Genomic DNA, 16,467 nt, shown 5'->3' on the forward strand with positions numbered 1-16,467 from the left:
ATAAAGTGCCATTTTTCTTAAACAGAAGAGTCTTAAAACTCCATAATATGTCTCTTCTTCCTTTATGCTTTAGGGTAAAAAGATAATGAGATCTATTTCTCATTTTAAAACAATATACGAGGCAGTTTATTCTGACAGTATTATGCAAGCAATTAAAGCTAGTGAAGTTAAAACCACATAACACCTATACCTAGCAAAATGTATTCTCCTTGGAGAATGGCACCATCGTGTATCAAATGGAAACCATCAAGTCATCCTTACCTCTCTTTCCTCCCTCTTCCCCTATAAAAATTCTTTCCGTCTCCACTACCGTAGTAGTTCCTGTCATCACCCTCACCAGATTTACTGAAAAGTCCCCATAGTGCTGCTAGAAAAATACTTCTGTATAAATCTGACGTACTTAGTCTCTTGTTTTAAAAGTCGATGTTTTAAAAGTCTTCTTAATAAACAGAATTTTAAAAAAATCACAATCTGTCCCCGCCCCATTATTCTAACATTATCCCCTATCCACTCATCCTACATCCCAATCAAAATTAACTACTTGCAGTTTCCCTACCATCTTTGCACAGGCTGTACCCTTTAATTGGAATGCCCTGGTAAACTCCCATCATCCTTCGCAATCTAACTCAAAAGTCATTTCCTCCGTGAAATCATCTCCTAGACACCACAGTGATTTTACTACTGCCGCTGTTCATATACATAGCATTTTCACACTTTCTTGTTTACACATTACTTACAGCAGACCACAAACTTCAAACATTAACTGATCTCTTACTATGTAGCTGTCTGAGCTAGATAATGTGAGGAATGCAAGGACGAGCATACATGGTTTCAGTCCTCAAGAAATATTCACAGTAAAAACAACAAAAATGGAACATTATCAATTGAAAACCTCTTTTACATACCTAAGCAAAAATGATCCCCAAGGAATTCATGGTCCGCTTATTTCTCTCACTAGATTCCCTTCACATCATCAACCCAGGCTCCTGGAGATCTGAACCCATAAGAGGGCCCTGAATTTTGCCTACTATCCTTCCCATGGGCCCCGCTTCCGCCTCTCAGTGGAAGGCAAAGCACAAAGTCCCACTTACCGCAACCTCCGCCAAGCCAGGGTCTGTTCGTTGGGCCGGAACAGAGGTCGGCTCCAAGGAGCGCCTCCGCCCACTCGGCCCTGGGACGTTGGGGTCGCGGGAACTGAGGCGGCAAACACAAGCTCGTGAAACCGAAGCCCGCGCCGCGCCTGCTGACTGGTCAAAAACCCGACCCATCCGGGTGCAGGGGCGGTGCTGGAGGCGTCACACAAGGGCTCTATATCATGCTGGTGCGCCAGCCAATCAGAGCCTCGCATCGGTCCAGCGCTTGACCAATCGCAAGCCTCCTTGGAGAAACAAGGGCGCACTGGCGCTCCAGGATCAGGTTCCGGAGGATTTAAACACTTGATTTTTTTTAGTCAACGGTTAAGTTCCGGGGTGGGGCGGTCCTTGCACACGCCCAATGAAAAGCCCAACTAGGCTGCTGTGAGGATGGCAGAGGAAGCAAGAGGTGTTCGCTGCCCTTGTGGTCGTTCCGCTACTAAAAGTGGGTGAAACCCTTTACTTAAATGAGCAGAAGAGAGGTTAGATTTCTTTCTTAAAATCTTAAAAAGCATTCTCTCTTCTCAATAACATAAACATGTTTAAAAGTTTTGTGTGTATAGCATGGTATTAATATTGGCACGATGATTTATAGTCATCTCCACAACTAGTATTGGTAATTGGGCCTTCTCTGCCGTTATCTTAGATAATTTACCTGACAACCAAAGTAGAGAGGTATTATCTCTATTCAACAAAGGAGGAGACTTAAAAGAACAGATAGCTAGTTAGTGCAGAGTCAGCATTTGAAACGCCACTTACTTTCCTTTTCTACTTTCGTTAGTTTCCTGAGCAACATGGGAGTGTCTTAAGGTCTGAACTGCATTCCTGGGCTGTCTTGTTCTGAATAGGCATACACCCTTTTGAAAGAGTGACAACACTTTTTGAAAAATGTTTCAAACTAACCAAGAAATGTATGTTCCACAGTGTCATTCTCAACTTTACTGAAAAAAATCCTGGAATTTAGGGCACACATTTTAAGGGAAATGATGGTCAGTTCCTCAGCTCTGGTGTGAGAGCACGAAGAGCCTCAGACAGCGGCGCATATCTGACTAAGTGCTGGCCAACCCAGTGGAGACCCATGGAGCAAAGATTTCCCTTTAGGGGAGTCCCACATTAGTTAGAAATGGGTAGAACCCTTGCTGTGCTCAGTAATTGCCTGAAGCATCCCAGAAAGAGCAAGTGCCAATGCTAAGGCAGATCCTAAAGGCCCTCAAGAGACCGTCAGTCTGGCAGCCATGGGTTACTTCGAGTGCAAAGATTCCGGAGTAGAAGCTTCCTGGCATTTTTGAGACAAAGCATGGAGGCTAGTATGTGCTGAGCAGAGTGAGTGAGGAAATTATCAAGATTTTAAGGGAGAGGAGGTGTTGGTAGATCACGTAGGGCCTTCTAGACCATGAAAGGGACTTGGCTGCACTCTTGGGTTTAATAGCAAGCTACTGGAGGATTTTAAATAAGAAGACTGACAAGATCTGATTTTTGCTCTTAAAAGGACCACTGTGGTTGTACACTGAGAATAAACTGTAGGGGGCAAGGGCAGAAGCAAGGAGACTAGAAGGCTGCTGCAATAACCTAGACGAGAGATTGATGGCAGCTTGAATCAGAAGAGTAGCAATGGAGGTGATGAAAGGTTGTTGGATTCTGGATATATTTGGAAGGTAGAATCAACAGAATTCGATTACAGATTAAATTCAGGGTGTAAAAGAAAAGGACTTTATGTGGGCCCCTCATGAAATATGGTTTTCTTTGGAACTACTTTAAACTATCTGAAAGAGAAATGTAAGATGATATGAGTTATACAAAAAGGAAGAGAGGAAGCATAATATAGCTCCCTACTCCTTAGGTGTGGGCTGGACATAGTGACATTCTTCCAAAGTGTACAGTATTGAAAGTGGGGAGAAGAATAACTTTACAGGGGAGAAACCTAACCAACACTACTTCAGCCACATAATCAAGGCCAACATTAACAGTCATAAGTCACATTAATAGTATATACACTGATATGCTGTGATGAAAACAGCACTTTACCTCTGTAGTCTTCCTTCCAATAACCTATAACCCTAGTCTAAGCCTGAGAAAAACATCAGACAAATTCCAATAGTGGGAAATCTTATAAAATACCTGATCTGTACTCCATCAGAACTGTCAAAGTTATCAAAAATAAGGAATCTGAGAAACTAGCCAAGAGGAGCCTAAAGAGATAGGACAACTAAATGTAATATGGTATCATGAATGGGATCCTAGAACAGAAAAATGACACTAGGTTAAAAACTAAGAAATCTAAGTAAACTACGAAGTAATTAATAATAATATACCAATGTTGGTTCACTAATTGTAACAAACCATATTAAATATAAGATATGGATAATAGGGGAAACTGTGGGGCATAAGGGAACTCTTGTATATTCTCAATTGTCCTGTAAATCTAAAACTTTTAAAAAATAAAGTCTGTTAAAAAGAAAAAAGGAAAGGGCAAGAGGAGAGTTGGAGCATATGCTAATTTTTTTTAACAATAAAATATCTTTTTTGCTTAATAATAACTCAAATACCAAAAAGAACTTCAATTAAACATTTTACTACTGGACTTCTAAGCAGGATATACATTTATACTATGAAAGGAGTAGGTACTTTTTCCCCCTTTCCTCCTCTAGCTTTATTGGATAGTTTAAAATTACATTTTTGTTTCTAGGACTTCAGTTGCTTTTTCTATCTGACTTTTAAATACTGATTACAGCAAATGAAACACAGTTGTCTAAATGATATAGTATACAAAAATAGCATCTTGATTTCTGTGAAAATGCATTTCTCTGCAATTCCTTACTAGCTCCAAATGATGCTAAGTCTGAGCATAGATGTTTAGTCTGGGTTTTGGATTTAATCTTTGAAAAAAAAATGTATTCTAAATCTTTGCCATCAGCATCTGTATATCCAGCATCAGTGCTGTGAAGTTGTTCCTGTTTAGGCTTTTAACCAGAGTTTTCTCACAGACATTAACACACGTTTGTCTTTTTATTTTGTTTACTTCCACTTAACTGTACTATGTAGGACCTGATACAGATATTACTTGATGTTATTTAATAGCTACTGAGCTCAGACAATCCAAGGCCATCATTATGCTAAAATTAAAGTTATTTATGGAAGCTCACAGAGACTTCCAGAATGAGTTTTTACCTCCTACATGGGAACATATTCAAGAAACCCAGAATAGGCTTACCGGGCTGAGTCAACTCTTCATATTCATCAATCCCTATTTGCAAATGGTGAGGAAAAGGGACTCTTTAACAAAGCATTATACTTAATACCTCTACCAAACTAAACAAACTTTTTTTTGTAGTTCAATACAGAAAGTTGACCTTTTTTTTCTACCTTTTCCTTGTTTTACATAACAAGTAAAGTTTACTGGCCTGGAGTGGCCTCTCTCTGCCAACCTTTGGCCAGTGAAGAAGATTCAGAGACAATAATACAACCGTCAATCAGAATAAGGTGGTGGGGAGGTTAACGAAGTTAAATAATTAAGCTGTGGCTTTAATCATGCAAGGTGCCCTGACTCACCACAGAGGTAAACAGTTGACTTCACTTGTCTTGCTGCATTTAATGGCTACATGACCAGTTTCACCACACCTGTAACACTTCGCTTTTGTGCAGTCTTTTTGAATGTGTCACAAGAATAGCAGTTCTCATCCACATGGTCACAGTCATGAGCCAGATGGCCTGGTTTGCCACAGTTATAGCAGCACTCTTCTTGCTCTCTGTTGGGCAACTTGCAGTTCTTGGCAGTGTGACCACCTCTACTACAGTTACAGCAGGCATCCTCCTGAAGATCACAATCCTTGGCAAGATGACCAGACTCACCACAGTGATAACATGTCTGGAAGTGACAAGGAAAAAAACTGGAAACCTCTATCTGAGGTAAAACCACCTCTACTACAGCTTCTCATTCCATGACCATGGCCTCCACCAGTAGAGCATTCTTGGGCCCAAGGTGCCCTGACTTGTGGCCGGATTGTCCACACTTGAAGCAATTATTGCTGCTCATGGCTGCAATTAGATCTTTGGTGTCTGAGCAAACCTGAAGCAGTGGAGACTTGGATCCAGTGGATACTTTTTTAATTGAATGAAGAGAAAGGTAACTTTAATTTTAGGATTGGAATGACTCAGCCTTATATTTAGCACAAATTGGAGGTGCCTAAAGGGCTTATTCTCTAGATATTAAAAAAATTTTTTTTTTTTTGATTCTTGATATAACAAGCATTGGCTTTGGGGATCTGGTCTCAATTCTGCCTTTTAATCTAAGATTCATTTCCCTCTTTTGTATATTGTACATTATCATAAAAGAGATTAACTGCATAATGAGTGTGAAAGTTAATTAAAAGCTGCCTATATATTATTAGTCCAGGTGTGCTAACAATTGACAGTGTTAATAAATGAGCAACACATTGCCATACATTCATAGAGATAAAGGGGGCTAATTTGTTAAATTACAAAGAGAATAAGCTTAGTGAAATAAAATCTACAAATGCTATACCTAGGAGCTGCTACACACTAAGTTTTGTGGTAGATGGTATGGAGAATTGGAAGGGCATGACAAGCATAGAACAGGGAAGGCACAATTTTATGGGTGGGGTAATAAAAGGTAATTATCCAAAACAAATATGATTTATTGTTAGAATTGACTGAATATATACCATGTTATTCTTTCATCCCTATTTATATATATTTATGTCATTTCAGGATAGTATGGAATTGCTATGGCTATTGGCTCTAACAGAGAAAAGCTACCAGTCTTATTTTTCAAATTTTCAAGTGCTTTAATTTTCTTAACAGAGAACCATTTCCAGTATATCATGCTTTTAAAAATGTACAAATTTGTTACACAAACAATGCTATAACAAGAAAAATACTGTAAAGGGGAAAATTCATCCAAATTCTACATCCTAACACATTAATTGTCTTCATTTTCACTTTTTTCCCCTTTCAGTCCCTGATTAAGTGACATGGTTAGACCAGGTAAACGTTCAATGTTATAATGCTGACGTAGCTGGGAATTAAAGAGCTATTGTTATCTCCAGGAACAGGGAAGTTGGAATCAATTATCAGTTCTGTTACTTATTTACTAAATTTCTTCACACACCCAACTTTCCCTTTCTCTGTTTACACTTTTAAGCTATACTGGACTACTGCATTTTAAAAACTAGTTTCATTTTTAAGGAACATTGTAATTTTAAGGGGATTGCTAATCTGTCAATTTATGCAAAATTCCTTTGAGATAATTAAGCCTCTTGTTAGAAGTAACAACAACAATTTATGTGCTAAATCATGTCGTCTTATTTTTTTTTAGTTTGGATTGTTTGGCATGAAGACTAGAATAATCAAATAACACACCAGTAAATTCTCTGAAAGTATTTGCTAGTCTGAGTTAATGTACCGTCATCCTGATTTTGCGTTTAAGGAAACTAGCTCCTTTGTCATAGTAAATTAATTGATGATGTATGCTTGGGTTTATTTCTGTGCTCTCTATTCTGTTCCATTGATCTGTGTATCTGTTTTTATGATACTATACTGTTTTAATGACCATAGCTTTGTAATATAGTTTGAAATCAGGGAGCATGATTCCTCCAGCTTTGTTCTTCTTTCTCAAGATTACTTTGGCTATTTAGGGTCTTTTGTGGTTCCATACAAATTTTAGGATTGTTTACTCTATCTCTGTGAAAAATACCCTTGGAATTTTGATAGGAATTGTATATTACCTTGGGTAATATGGACATTTTAACAATAGTAATTCTTCCAGTCCATGAGCATAGAATATCTTTCCACTTATTTGCATCTTCTTCAATTTCTTTATTAATACCTTTTAATTTTCAATATATAGGTTTTTTATTTCCTCAGTGAAATTTATTCCTAGGTATTTTATTCTTTTTGACACAATTTCAAATGAGATCATTTTCTTAACTTCTCTTTCTGATTGCTAGTTTTTTTTTGTATTGATTTTATATCCTGCAACTTTACTGAATTCATTTATTCTAAGTTTTTTGATGGAGTCTTTAGGGTTTTCTATATATATCATGTCATCTGAAAATAGGGGGTTTTACTTCTTCCTTCCCAATTTGAATGCCTGTTTCTTATATTGCCTAGTATGACTAGGACTTCCAGTACTATGTTGAATAAAAAGGAGATCATGATATATGATCCTTTTAATGTATTGTTGAATTTGATTTGCTAATATTTTGTTGAGGATTTTTGCAACTATTTGTGTGGCATCCTTATCTGGTTTTGGCATCAGGGTAATGCTGGCTGTGTAAAATGTATTTGGAAGAGTTCCCTCCTCTTCTATTTTTTGGAGAAAGATTGGTATTAATTCTTTGAATGTTTGGTAGAATTCACCAGTGAAGATATCTGGTCCTGGACTTTTGTTTGTTGGGAGGTTTTTGATTACTAATTCAATCTCCTTGCTAGTTATCTGTGTGTTCAGATTTTCTGTTTCACCACAATGTAGTATAAACCTTCCAAGAACCCGGGAGTTCCTTTAAAAAAGTGAATGTGTTGTAACAATAATATATTGTCATACTGTATAGAGTAATGAGACATCATCCCTTTATTCAAGGAACTCTAAATCTAGTGTGGAGATACACAATACACCACAGTGCTACCAGAGAAGGAAACAAGGGATGTAGAAAGGGCGGGGGGGGGGGGGGGGGGGGGTAGTGGTGTGTGTGTGTGTGTGTGTGTGTGTGTAAAAGCACAAAGAGGGGCACCTACCCCAGTCTTGGGAATTTAGAGCGCTTCCTGGAACGAGGTAAAATCTCACCCAAATTACATCCACCCGTTATTCCTCCGTTTTTTTGTTTTTTTTTTTTCACTTCACAGCTCATATTGCTATTCGTATTTATTTACTTATTCGTGTGACTTGTTCAGGTCGGCTGCCTCCCCATTGGGACTTAAAATCCTTGTGAGTAAAGAATGGGTTCTGCTCTCCCATGTGTCAAGTCCCAGACTCCAGCACAGGCCTGACACAAAGAGGCGCAAGATTAAGGAACTGGGGACTGAACAAATGAATGAGCCCCCAGACGGGAGGAAAGGGGTGCGGCCCCGCACGGGTGGCAACCACGCTGTGCGGCTGAGCAAGCAGCGGAAGCCCCTCCCCTTCCGGCCGTGGCGCGGACTCCAGGGCAGTCAAGGCAGCGGGGCCGCGGCGGGCGCCGGCTCGGCCCGCCCCCTTCTCGCCGCCCCGCCCCGCGCCTCTGCCGGCCGGGTTGCTGTCAGCTCCCTCATCGTCCGGCAGAGACGTGGTGTATGCTGAGCCGCTGCGGCCGCCGGCTACTGCAAGTCCTGGGCCTTAGCTTCCCGCTGCTTACCCACCGGCCGCATATTCTCTACCCTCACCGCCTCATGAAGCCGCTGGTCGTCTTCGTCCTCGGCGGTCCCGGCGCCGGCAAGGGGACCCAGTGCGCCCGCATTGTCGAGGTGAGGCTCGGGCAGCTGGCAGGCTACCTGGGCTTGACCGGACGCCGGGCCGGCTTGTCCCGTAGCGCCCAGTTGTCTGCGCTCCCCAGATCCGGGACTACGAGTCCCGGCAACCATCGCGCCGCCCTCTAAGCGGTGGTGGAGGGTGCTTCGGCGCTCGGCATTTCGGGACTGGTAGTCCACGTTGCCCACCACGGGGGCGCGGGGAATGGAAGGGAACCGCTTGAGGTCGCTTTGTTCCTGTGCCCTCTTTCCTTTTATTTTGGGGACTAAGTTCGTCTCGAGAGTGGGCTGGGAGAGGGATCCGGGAGGGTCAGCCTCCAGGGAATCACACAGCGCCCAGAGGTTAATGTGTTGCTAGGTGCGGAGTGGTGAAGGCAGCAAGAGCTCAGATTTAGCTTAGAGGCGGTATGCGCCCACAGCTGCTTGCCCGAAGGGGAAACCGGTTTTTTCATTCCGTCCCTTCCTGCAACCTCTCTAAACTCCGAACTTTCACCTAACCAGTCTTTATCCTAGAAAGGAGCCCCAGCGTTCAGGGTGTTACTTTAGGTGTTCTGTGATTTGCCAGTAGCGCTTTCTGGCCCCTTCTATGAGCAATACCAGCCCTGAGGCTCCGCCTAAGTTTGTGTGATTTGGAAAAGCCGTGGAGCCGAGTACTGACATCAAGCTTCAACCTCTGGCCCTGCTGCCAACTCACGCTTTGTTCATTGCCAAGTCACTTCCTCTCTCCGAGTCTCGTCTCCTCTAGAACTTAAGAAGAGGCTGTGCACCCAGTTTTAAACTCGATATAAAATACCTCCTAACTGTGAAATTGTGTTACTTTTGTTTTGTTTTGTTTTGTTTTTTACTTCTAGGTGTGGTAAGGTTACCAGTTAGATTCTTTTAACAATTTTCGAACAGATTCTTGGTTTCCTTCAGTGATGCTGAGGAGTGCTTATTGGAGAGACTGGGGGAATATGTGGGACATAAGGAAAACAAGTAGAAACAGAAGAGGCGACCAGTGGTGCTGTAAAACATACCCTGTGAAACTGGTGACCAACAGGTTTTGACCCAGAACTTCTAAAATAATTACCTCTTTGCGTGATGTGGCTTATATTAATATGCTTTGGGTTTTTACTTCTCTTCTATGTTCATACAATCCACTCCTGTCCTATATTTTAATCTCTAAAGCGCACCCAGAAAAAGTCCGACAGTAACATCTACTTCATTATGTCTTCTAAAGAGCACCCAGAAAAAGTCCGACAATAACATCTACTTCATTATTGATCGTTTTTAGTAATAAAAGTGGAACTAATTCAACCAAAAATGCATAAATATTTTTCTCCTCATTTTCTTTTCACTTTTTAAAAGGCAAGTGACAATTGGATGATTTCAAGTTTTTGATACATAAAGTGATTCTTATATGTAAATAACATGATAGAAGGTTTAGAGTCAAGCAGATATGGATTCACACTGTAACTCTGCCATTTACTGTTTCTTTAGTCCCAGAGAAATTGTTACTTTTAGCTTGAGTTTCTCTGTATAAAGGGAGAAATAATACCTATCTAGTATGGTATTTGTGAATAGTAAATGAAGTACAATCTTTGGCAAATATAGATACAAATAATTTTTTTCTCCATTTTAGACTTCTTAATATATGAGATTGGTTATTTTTACTTTGAAGTAGTATTTTTAAAAATCAATTTATGACTATTATATTTGAATGCATTTAATTATTTTGTTTCTGAATCATAATGTGGCTTTAAATGTCCACACCTACACTGTTAGTACCAGCATTACTTCACTGAATTAACAGTATTTTACACATTCAGTAACTAGCATTTATTTATTCTGTTCGGGTTGACAGCTGGTATTATTTTAAACTTGTTAATTACTGCGAGATTTCCATGATGAGATATGTCTCATAATGTATTATTCTTTAAGATTTAATGGTTATTTGAGCTTAAACTGTTTTAAACTGTCATCTTTCTGAAAAGAGTTGCTCTTGATTCTAATTGCCATAAACATTAACTTGATATCTATAAATTCCAAGTAGTTTATAATTTAGCAATTGCTATCTTGTAGTTGACTAAATAAACAATGGAATGTCTATGGTCAGTTACATGAGTTTTTTTTTTGCTTTGTGAGTCTCTTGTATTTGGAATCAATATTTTATTGTATAGGCAAACATAAGCTGACTCTCTAAAGTCTGTAATATTTTAAACTAAATTTTTTTCTGTAGGGAAAAAGTTATATAAATCAAAGTTAAATTTCCCAACTATCATGCCATTGCTAATTTAGCTCACAGTGTACCTGAAATGTGTTTGAAATAGAATCGTTTCTTTGCGAAAATTACATTGATTACCAACTCCGGCTGACAGAAGTACATTTTAGGCTATAGTACCTGAGACTATCTGGCCCTCTAATGTCGCAAGGCGTTGCTTTTTGGGATGAGCGTTAAACTGGAGGGGAGATAGTACTTGTTTTTCTTCCTGGAGAATTAATTCTACTTCTGCTACTTGCTTTCCAAGACTCTGAGGAAGAAAAGGCAAATCTGATACAGTATCTTCTGAAGGTGTTTTGAACTGGGAGGAAGAGGTTTGAGGGGGATTTTAGGGTTGACTTTGTCCATTTCTTTTGTAGAGGTCTTTTTCAGTTTTATTTTCTAACTTGTTTCTATTTTCTATGTCCTCTCACACTCAATTTGTTTTTGAAAATAAGCTATTTACTAAGAGTGCAATCATTTATTAGAGTTCAGTGCTCAGGGTGGAGTTATTATGGAATAACTTGTTATGAAAAAATCATGATGGGGATGCTGAATCATTTTTGAATTTTTTAAACTAAACCTCATGTATATTGTTTTGGCCCAAGAAAAATTATGGTGCCATAGCCTAAACTTGTCTTTGAAAATAACAACTACAATTTTGCACATGTTAGTGGGAAGGGATATTTAAATCTCCTCTTTTTAAGATGGTGAACGTTTTGCTTACATAAACAAACTATGCTAAAGCTTGTATCCATGCCAAATTGCTTTCCGTAGCACCCCAAAAGCATTCTTAATCATCTTCTGTGTCTTAACTTCCTCCAGGGCTTGTAAGGGTAACTTATACTTTGGCTATCCTTACTATGCTTAGAAAATTTTCGGTGATATTGACTTTAAGCATATAGAAATCAGAAACTCGATTTTATTTATCTTTGTGTCTCAAGTGTTGAATATTGTACCTGGCACATAGTCAGTGCTTAATTATTCTTTGAATGAATATTTTTATCTATTTTTTATTTTTTATTTTATTTTATTTTTTTAGACGAGGCAACCCTTGGTAGACTTCACAGATTGCTAGGACCTCGTCAGCTTACAATCTCTTATTTTTTATTTTTTACGCCTACAGCACCTGGTCTTCCTAGGTGGTCTCCCATCCAAGTACTAACCAGGCCCGACCCTACTTAGCTTCCGAGATCAGACGGGATCGGGCTTGTTCAGGGTGCCATGGCTGTAGACTGAATGAATATTTTTAGAGGACACTAGTTTGTCTTAAAGATGTAAAAAAAAAAAAAAAAAAAAAATTACATTTGATCCCCAGGGGGCGCCCAAGTAGCAGTTAGCTTTCCCAATTTCAGGACAGAAATGTTTCAGTGAGACCTAGCTCTGTCTTACTCAAGTTTCTCATGTAACACTTCTGTTTACTCTCAGTGAATAAATGGTATGATTGTGAAAATCTGATGAGCATTCTAAAATTTCCAAGCTCCTGATTACAAATCCCCGAAGCAGATTACCACTCGTAGAAGAAACTAGATAGGAAGGTCCACTGGATTTTAAGCTTGTAGGAATACACCTTTCTCCTTTTGAAAGGATAGGGTGGAGGAAGAGATACTTTTTTTGGTTTGTTTTTTTTGAAAAGAAAGTTTAAATTATCTGTAAAGGAGATAGGCCACAGAATTCTTGGCTCTTCTGAAGCACCACCTTTTCATTAACAGGATTTTTTTTTAAGACATTGGAGGAAGGGAGACTATATTCAGATTTTACTCTCCTTACTTTTGAAACCTTCCTCATTTTTTTTTGCCTATTTTAAATTAGAAAAGTTACAAACTTGTTGGGAAAAGTTTATCTCCAATTCTGAGGTCACTGGTATTAACTGTCTGGTATTAACTGCTTCCCCCTCTCTTTCTTAACGTTCTTACAAATGAAAATGCAAATATTTATCTTTTTTATCTCCAGATTGGATTATTCTGTTTTCTGCTGAATGTATCATGGATATCATGGATATCATGGATATCCTGTCAGGTCTTTACATATAGATTTAATTCATTCTGATTAGTAGCTACAGAATATTCTATAATATGAGTGTTACATGGCAAGGTTGTACCATTTCCTTATTGATGAACATTCAGGTTAGTTTCCAGGAATTATTTTTGCTATAGCAAACAGTGTTTCAGTAAATTTCCTTGTAAATATAATGTTGCATATGGATACTTGATTTTTGTTAAGTAAAGTTACGAAAAGTAGTAATGTTCCTAAAAGTAGGTCTCAGTTGTTTAGCTCAAAATAATCTGTATACCACAGAGGCACATCTTGGGGTGACTTGTTCAGAACCCCTACATGAGATTGCTGAGTCAGAGGATAGATGCACTTTTAATTGATAGTGAATTGTCAGATTACTTTTCAAAAACATTATACTTGTTGCATGTTACAGTTCTATTAGCACTGTATGATTCTTTACCAGCCTTGGATGATTATCATTTTTTTGCAAATTTGTAAATCTCCTTTCTAAAGTTTTCTGAATAAATTCCTCATTTTTTCCAAGAAGCCTTTTAAGGTGAAATGGCATAATTAGACTTAAAAAAAATTTAAAAAAAAACCCCATTTTCTTGTACTTGTCATTTATCAGAAAACATTTTTGAGAGCTAGGCACTGTGATAGTTATTGAGATGAATAAGGCATAGACCCTGCTGTCAGAAGTTTATGGTGAGTGGGCAGACAAGGAAGTTAATCAGTGACTACTACAGGGTTGAGTGATAAGTCGTATGATAGAAATAGGTTCATACATACCATTTAGATAAAGGATATTTAAATTTCAATCCAGTGGGTCAGGGAAGTCTTCCCAAGGGAGGTGAATTTTGAAGGACAGTAAGAAAGAAGCAACTGGGAGATGTGGGCGAGTGGAGAACACTTAAAGCAAAGTTACCCATGCATAGGGTAATTGGAGGTTTCATTTCTGAGAAAAGCCTAATGGGAATAAACCTATAAAAGTGAGACTGACCCAGAAAACACTTCTTGAATGCAAACAGTGTGTTGTATCTGTGTTCGGAATGGATACAGGCTTCTAGGTGCTCTCAATTTAGAGTGAGATAGACACACTTAATAGAATTCAATGAGGAAATATATGAAAGGTTTCTGCAAATATTAAAGTTTAACATTCAATTGTTTTAAAACATTTTACCTTTTAGTTTTGCCTCCATAAATAGATTGTAATGTCTTCAAGGGTAGGGACTTTGTCTTTCCCATCTTGTGCTCCTTCTGCATGTTGTTTGAAATACCTACTTCTCCTTCAGATCTCAGCTTAATACAGATTCCCAAAGTTCTTAGTTCATGGTGTCCTTAGTGTCTCAGTAAATTTTTTTATGACTATCCCAGTCCAAAATAAATATCTAATAGTTATCTTTATTAATTAGATCAAACAATATTTAGTATTTTCTAACAATTTAGTGGCCGTTTGAAGAAATAACACATAATTTAAAAGAAGAGGTGGCACTTTTCTCTCCACAGTTATTAATGGGATGTAAATGCCTTTTGGACACTGCATAGTTTCTCGTCACACCTCATTTCCTTTTCAACATTAATTTTCAAGTGGTACTTGTTTTTATCACAGCAACTGCCCACCAAAACACAGCATCACAAAGATATGTCTTCAGAAAGAATGTGCCATGATCTAAGTTGAAACCGTGAAATACCCTGAGCTGCTAGTTCACATGATATCTAATACACATCAAATATTGCTGTCTCCCTTAGAAATATAAACCCAGGGCACTCATGTAAATTCATTGCTGTGCTCCAGGCATTTTGACCTACAGTTTGGGAACCATGAGCTTAAATGTTTTCTCAGCAAAACTGGCCCTCATGTTTTTAGACAAGGTCAAATTTCTCTACTGTATGCTCTCAGGGCACATCAGCACATTTTTTAGTTTGTAATTCACCTTTATTTTTATGATTATTTGATTGTCTCCCTGTGATATTGTGATTTATAAGAAAAATATATTTTGGTCATTGAGATGACCAAAATATATTTCTTATATATACAGTTATGTGCTCTAATATTGACGGTTCAGTCGACTACAGACCACACATATGATGGTGGTCCCGTAAGATTATAACAGAAACTGAAAAATTCCTATTGCTCAGTGATATAGCAGTCCTAACTCTTCACTTGTTTGTGGTGATACTGGTCTAAACAAAGTTATTGTGCTGCCAGTCATATAAAAGTATAGCACATATAATAATGTACACTACATAATACTTGATAATGCTGATAAATGACTACGTTGCTGTTTTACGTATTTACTATACTGTACTTTTTATTGTTTTATTATTTTTTCTACTTATATTAAAAAAACATTTGCTATAAAACAGTTGTGTTACTCTAGCAACAGCCTCCTACATCTCATGGTTACCACATCTCTTGGTTGCATCATTTTCTCTTGTGCTTATTTTAATCTCATGTTGCTTTGCAAATTTAGTGTAGCCTTAGTGTGTAGTGTTTGTAAAGTGGGCAGTAGTGACAGTAATGTCCTAGGCCATGTCACATGTACTCACCACTCATTCACTGACTTACCCAGAGCAACTTCCAGTCCTGCAAGGTCCATTCATGGTAAATGCCCTATACAGGTGCATCATTTTTATCTTTTATACTATATTTTTACTGTACCTTTTCTATGTTAATTCGGATACAGAAATACTTGCCATTGTGTTATAATTGCCTACAGTATTCACTACAGTAACATACTGTACAGGTTTGTATCCTAGAAGCAAAGGGCTATATACCATATAGCCTAGGTGTGTAATAGGCTATGCCATCTAGATTTGTGTTAAGTGCAGTCCGTGAAGTTCAGACAATGATGAAATCACCTAACGAGACATTTTTCAAAATGGATCCCTATGAAGCATTTCTCAGAATGTGTCCCCATAGTTAAGTGACTGTATTTGAACTTGACAGTATTTGGTCTTCAACCACAGTTCCTGACTCACAGCTCCCAAAACTCTTGGAATTTCCTAAGTGTCTAGAGTGACAAAGATGTTTCTTGTTATGTTAATGAGGTGATTTTTGGACCTCACCTAAGGAAAGGAGCTGGTTGTCTGGAGAACTGACCACGTGATTAGGGGGACGGAATTGTCAGTCCCGCCCTCACCTCCTACCACGCTCCCATATGTGGAGAAGAGAGAGGGCTTGCAGGTTGAATCTCACCAATGGCCAATGATTTAATCAATCATGGCTATGTAAAAAAGCCTCCATAAAAACCCAAGAGGACTGGGTTTAGTACACATTACATCGTGGTTTTTCAACTGGTGTTTGAAGTGGGGTAGAGGGACAGTCTTATAGGAGCGAACCTTTAACCTGCCATCTCTGGGTGAGTCATGTCAGAACTGAGTTGAATTCTCAGACAGCCCACTGGTATCCAATAATTGTGTAGGGGAAACCACCCCACCATGTTGGAATTGGGTCCGGGAACCAAAAGGCTCTCCCATTAGACCATAAGCTCCACGAAAACCCTGGATTTCTAAATTTACTCTCATATCTTATTGCCTAGCACAATGTCTGGCATAAATAAACTGATGCTCAGTAAAGGTTTTTTAAGTAGATTTTGAAGCTAGTCAGACCTGGGTTCCTGCCTTTTAGTGAGTTAC

General features: G+C 38.7%; 2 protein-coding genes, 1 non-coding gene and 1 pseudogene across 4 annotated transcripts in view; 1 reads left to right on the forward strand and 3 right to left on the reverse strand.

Moving 5' to 3' along the window:
- The window catches only part of STIL (STIL, centriolar assembly protein), a 43,796-nt gene extending 42,529 nt beyond the window's left edge, over positions 1-1,267 (reverse strand). Inside the window, exon 1 of the mRNA XM_011367655.2 lies at positions 1,092-1,267. The gene's annotated coding sequence lies outside the window, so the exon portion shown is untranslated. The remainder of the gene's footprint in view (positions 1-1,091) is intronic.
- A 2,422-nt stretch (positions 1,268-3,689) lies between these two features.
- Positions 3,690-5,304, reverse strand: LOC105297159 (annotated as a pseudogene).
- Positions 5,305-8,327: 3,023 nt separating this feature from the next.
- Positions 8,328-16,467, forward strand: part of CMPK1 (cytidine/uridine monophosphate kinase 1) — a 27,809-nt gene continuing 19,669 nt past the window's right edge. The window contains exon 1 of one of the 2 annotated variants that reach the window (XM_023535003.1): positions 8,328-8,591. In XM_023535003.1, coding sequence (XP_023390771.1) covers positions 8,421-8,591 — 171 coding nt within the window. In that variant the 5' untranslated portion in view covers positions 8,328-8,420. The remainder of the gene's footprint in view (positions 8,592-16,467) is intronic. The other variant, XM_023535004.1, reaches the window with a different exon arrangement.
- Positions 11,951-12,069, reverse strand: LOC111744462. Its single transcript, XR_002782178.1, has one exon. It is a non-coding gene; the product is annotated as a 5S ribosomal RNA (ribosomal RNA).

Source organism: Pteropus vampyrus, unplaced genomic scaffold, assembly GCF_000151845.1.
Source record: "Pteropus vampyrus isolate Shadow unplaced genomic scaffold, Pvam_2.0 Scaffold135, whole genome shotgun sequence".
Classification (NCBI taxonomy): domain Eukaryota; kingdom Metazoa; phylum Chordata; class Mammalia; order Chiroptera; family Pteropodidae; genus Pteropus; species Pteropus vampyrus.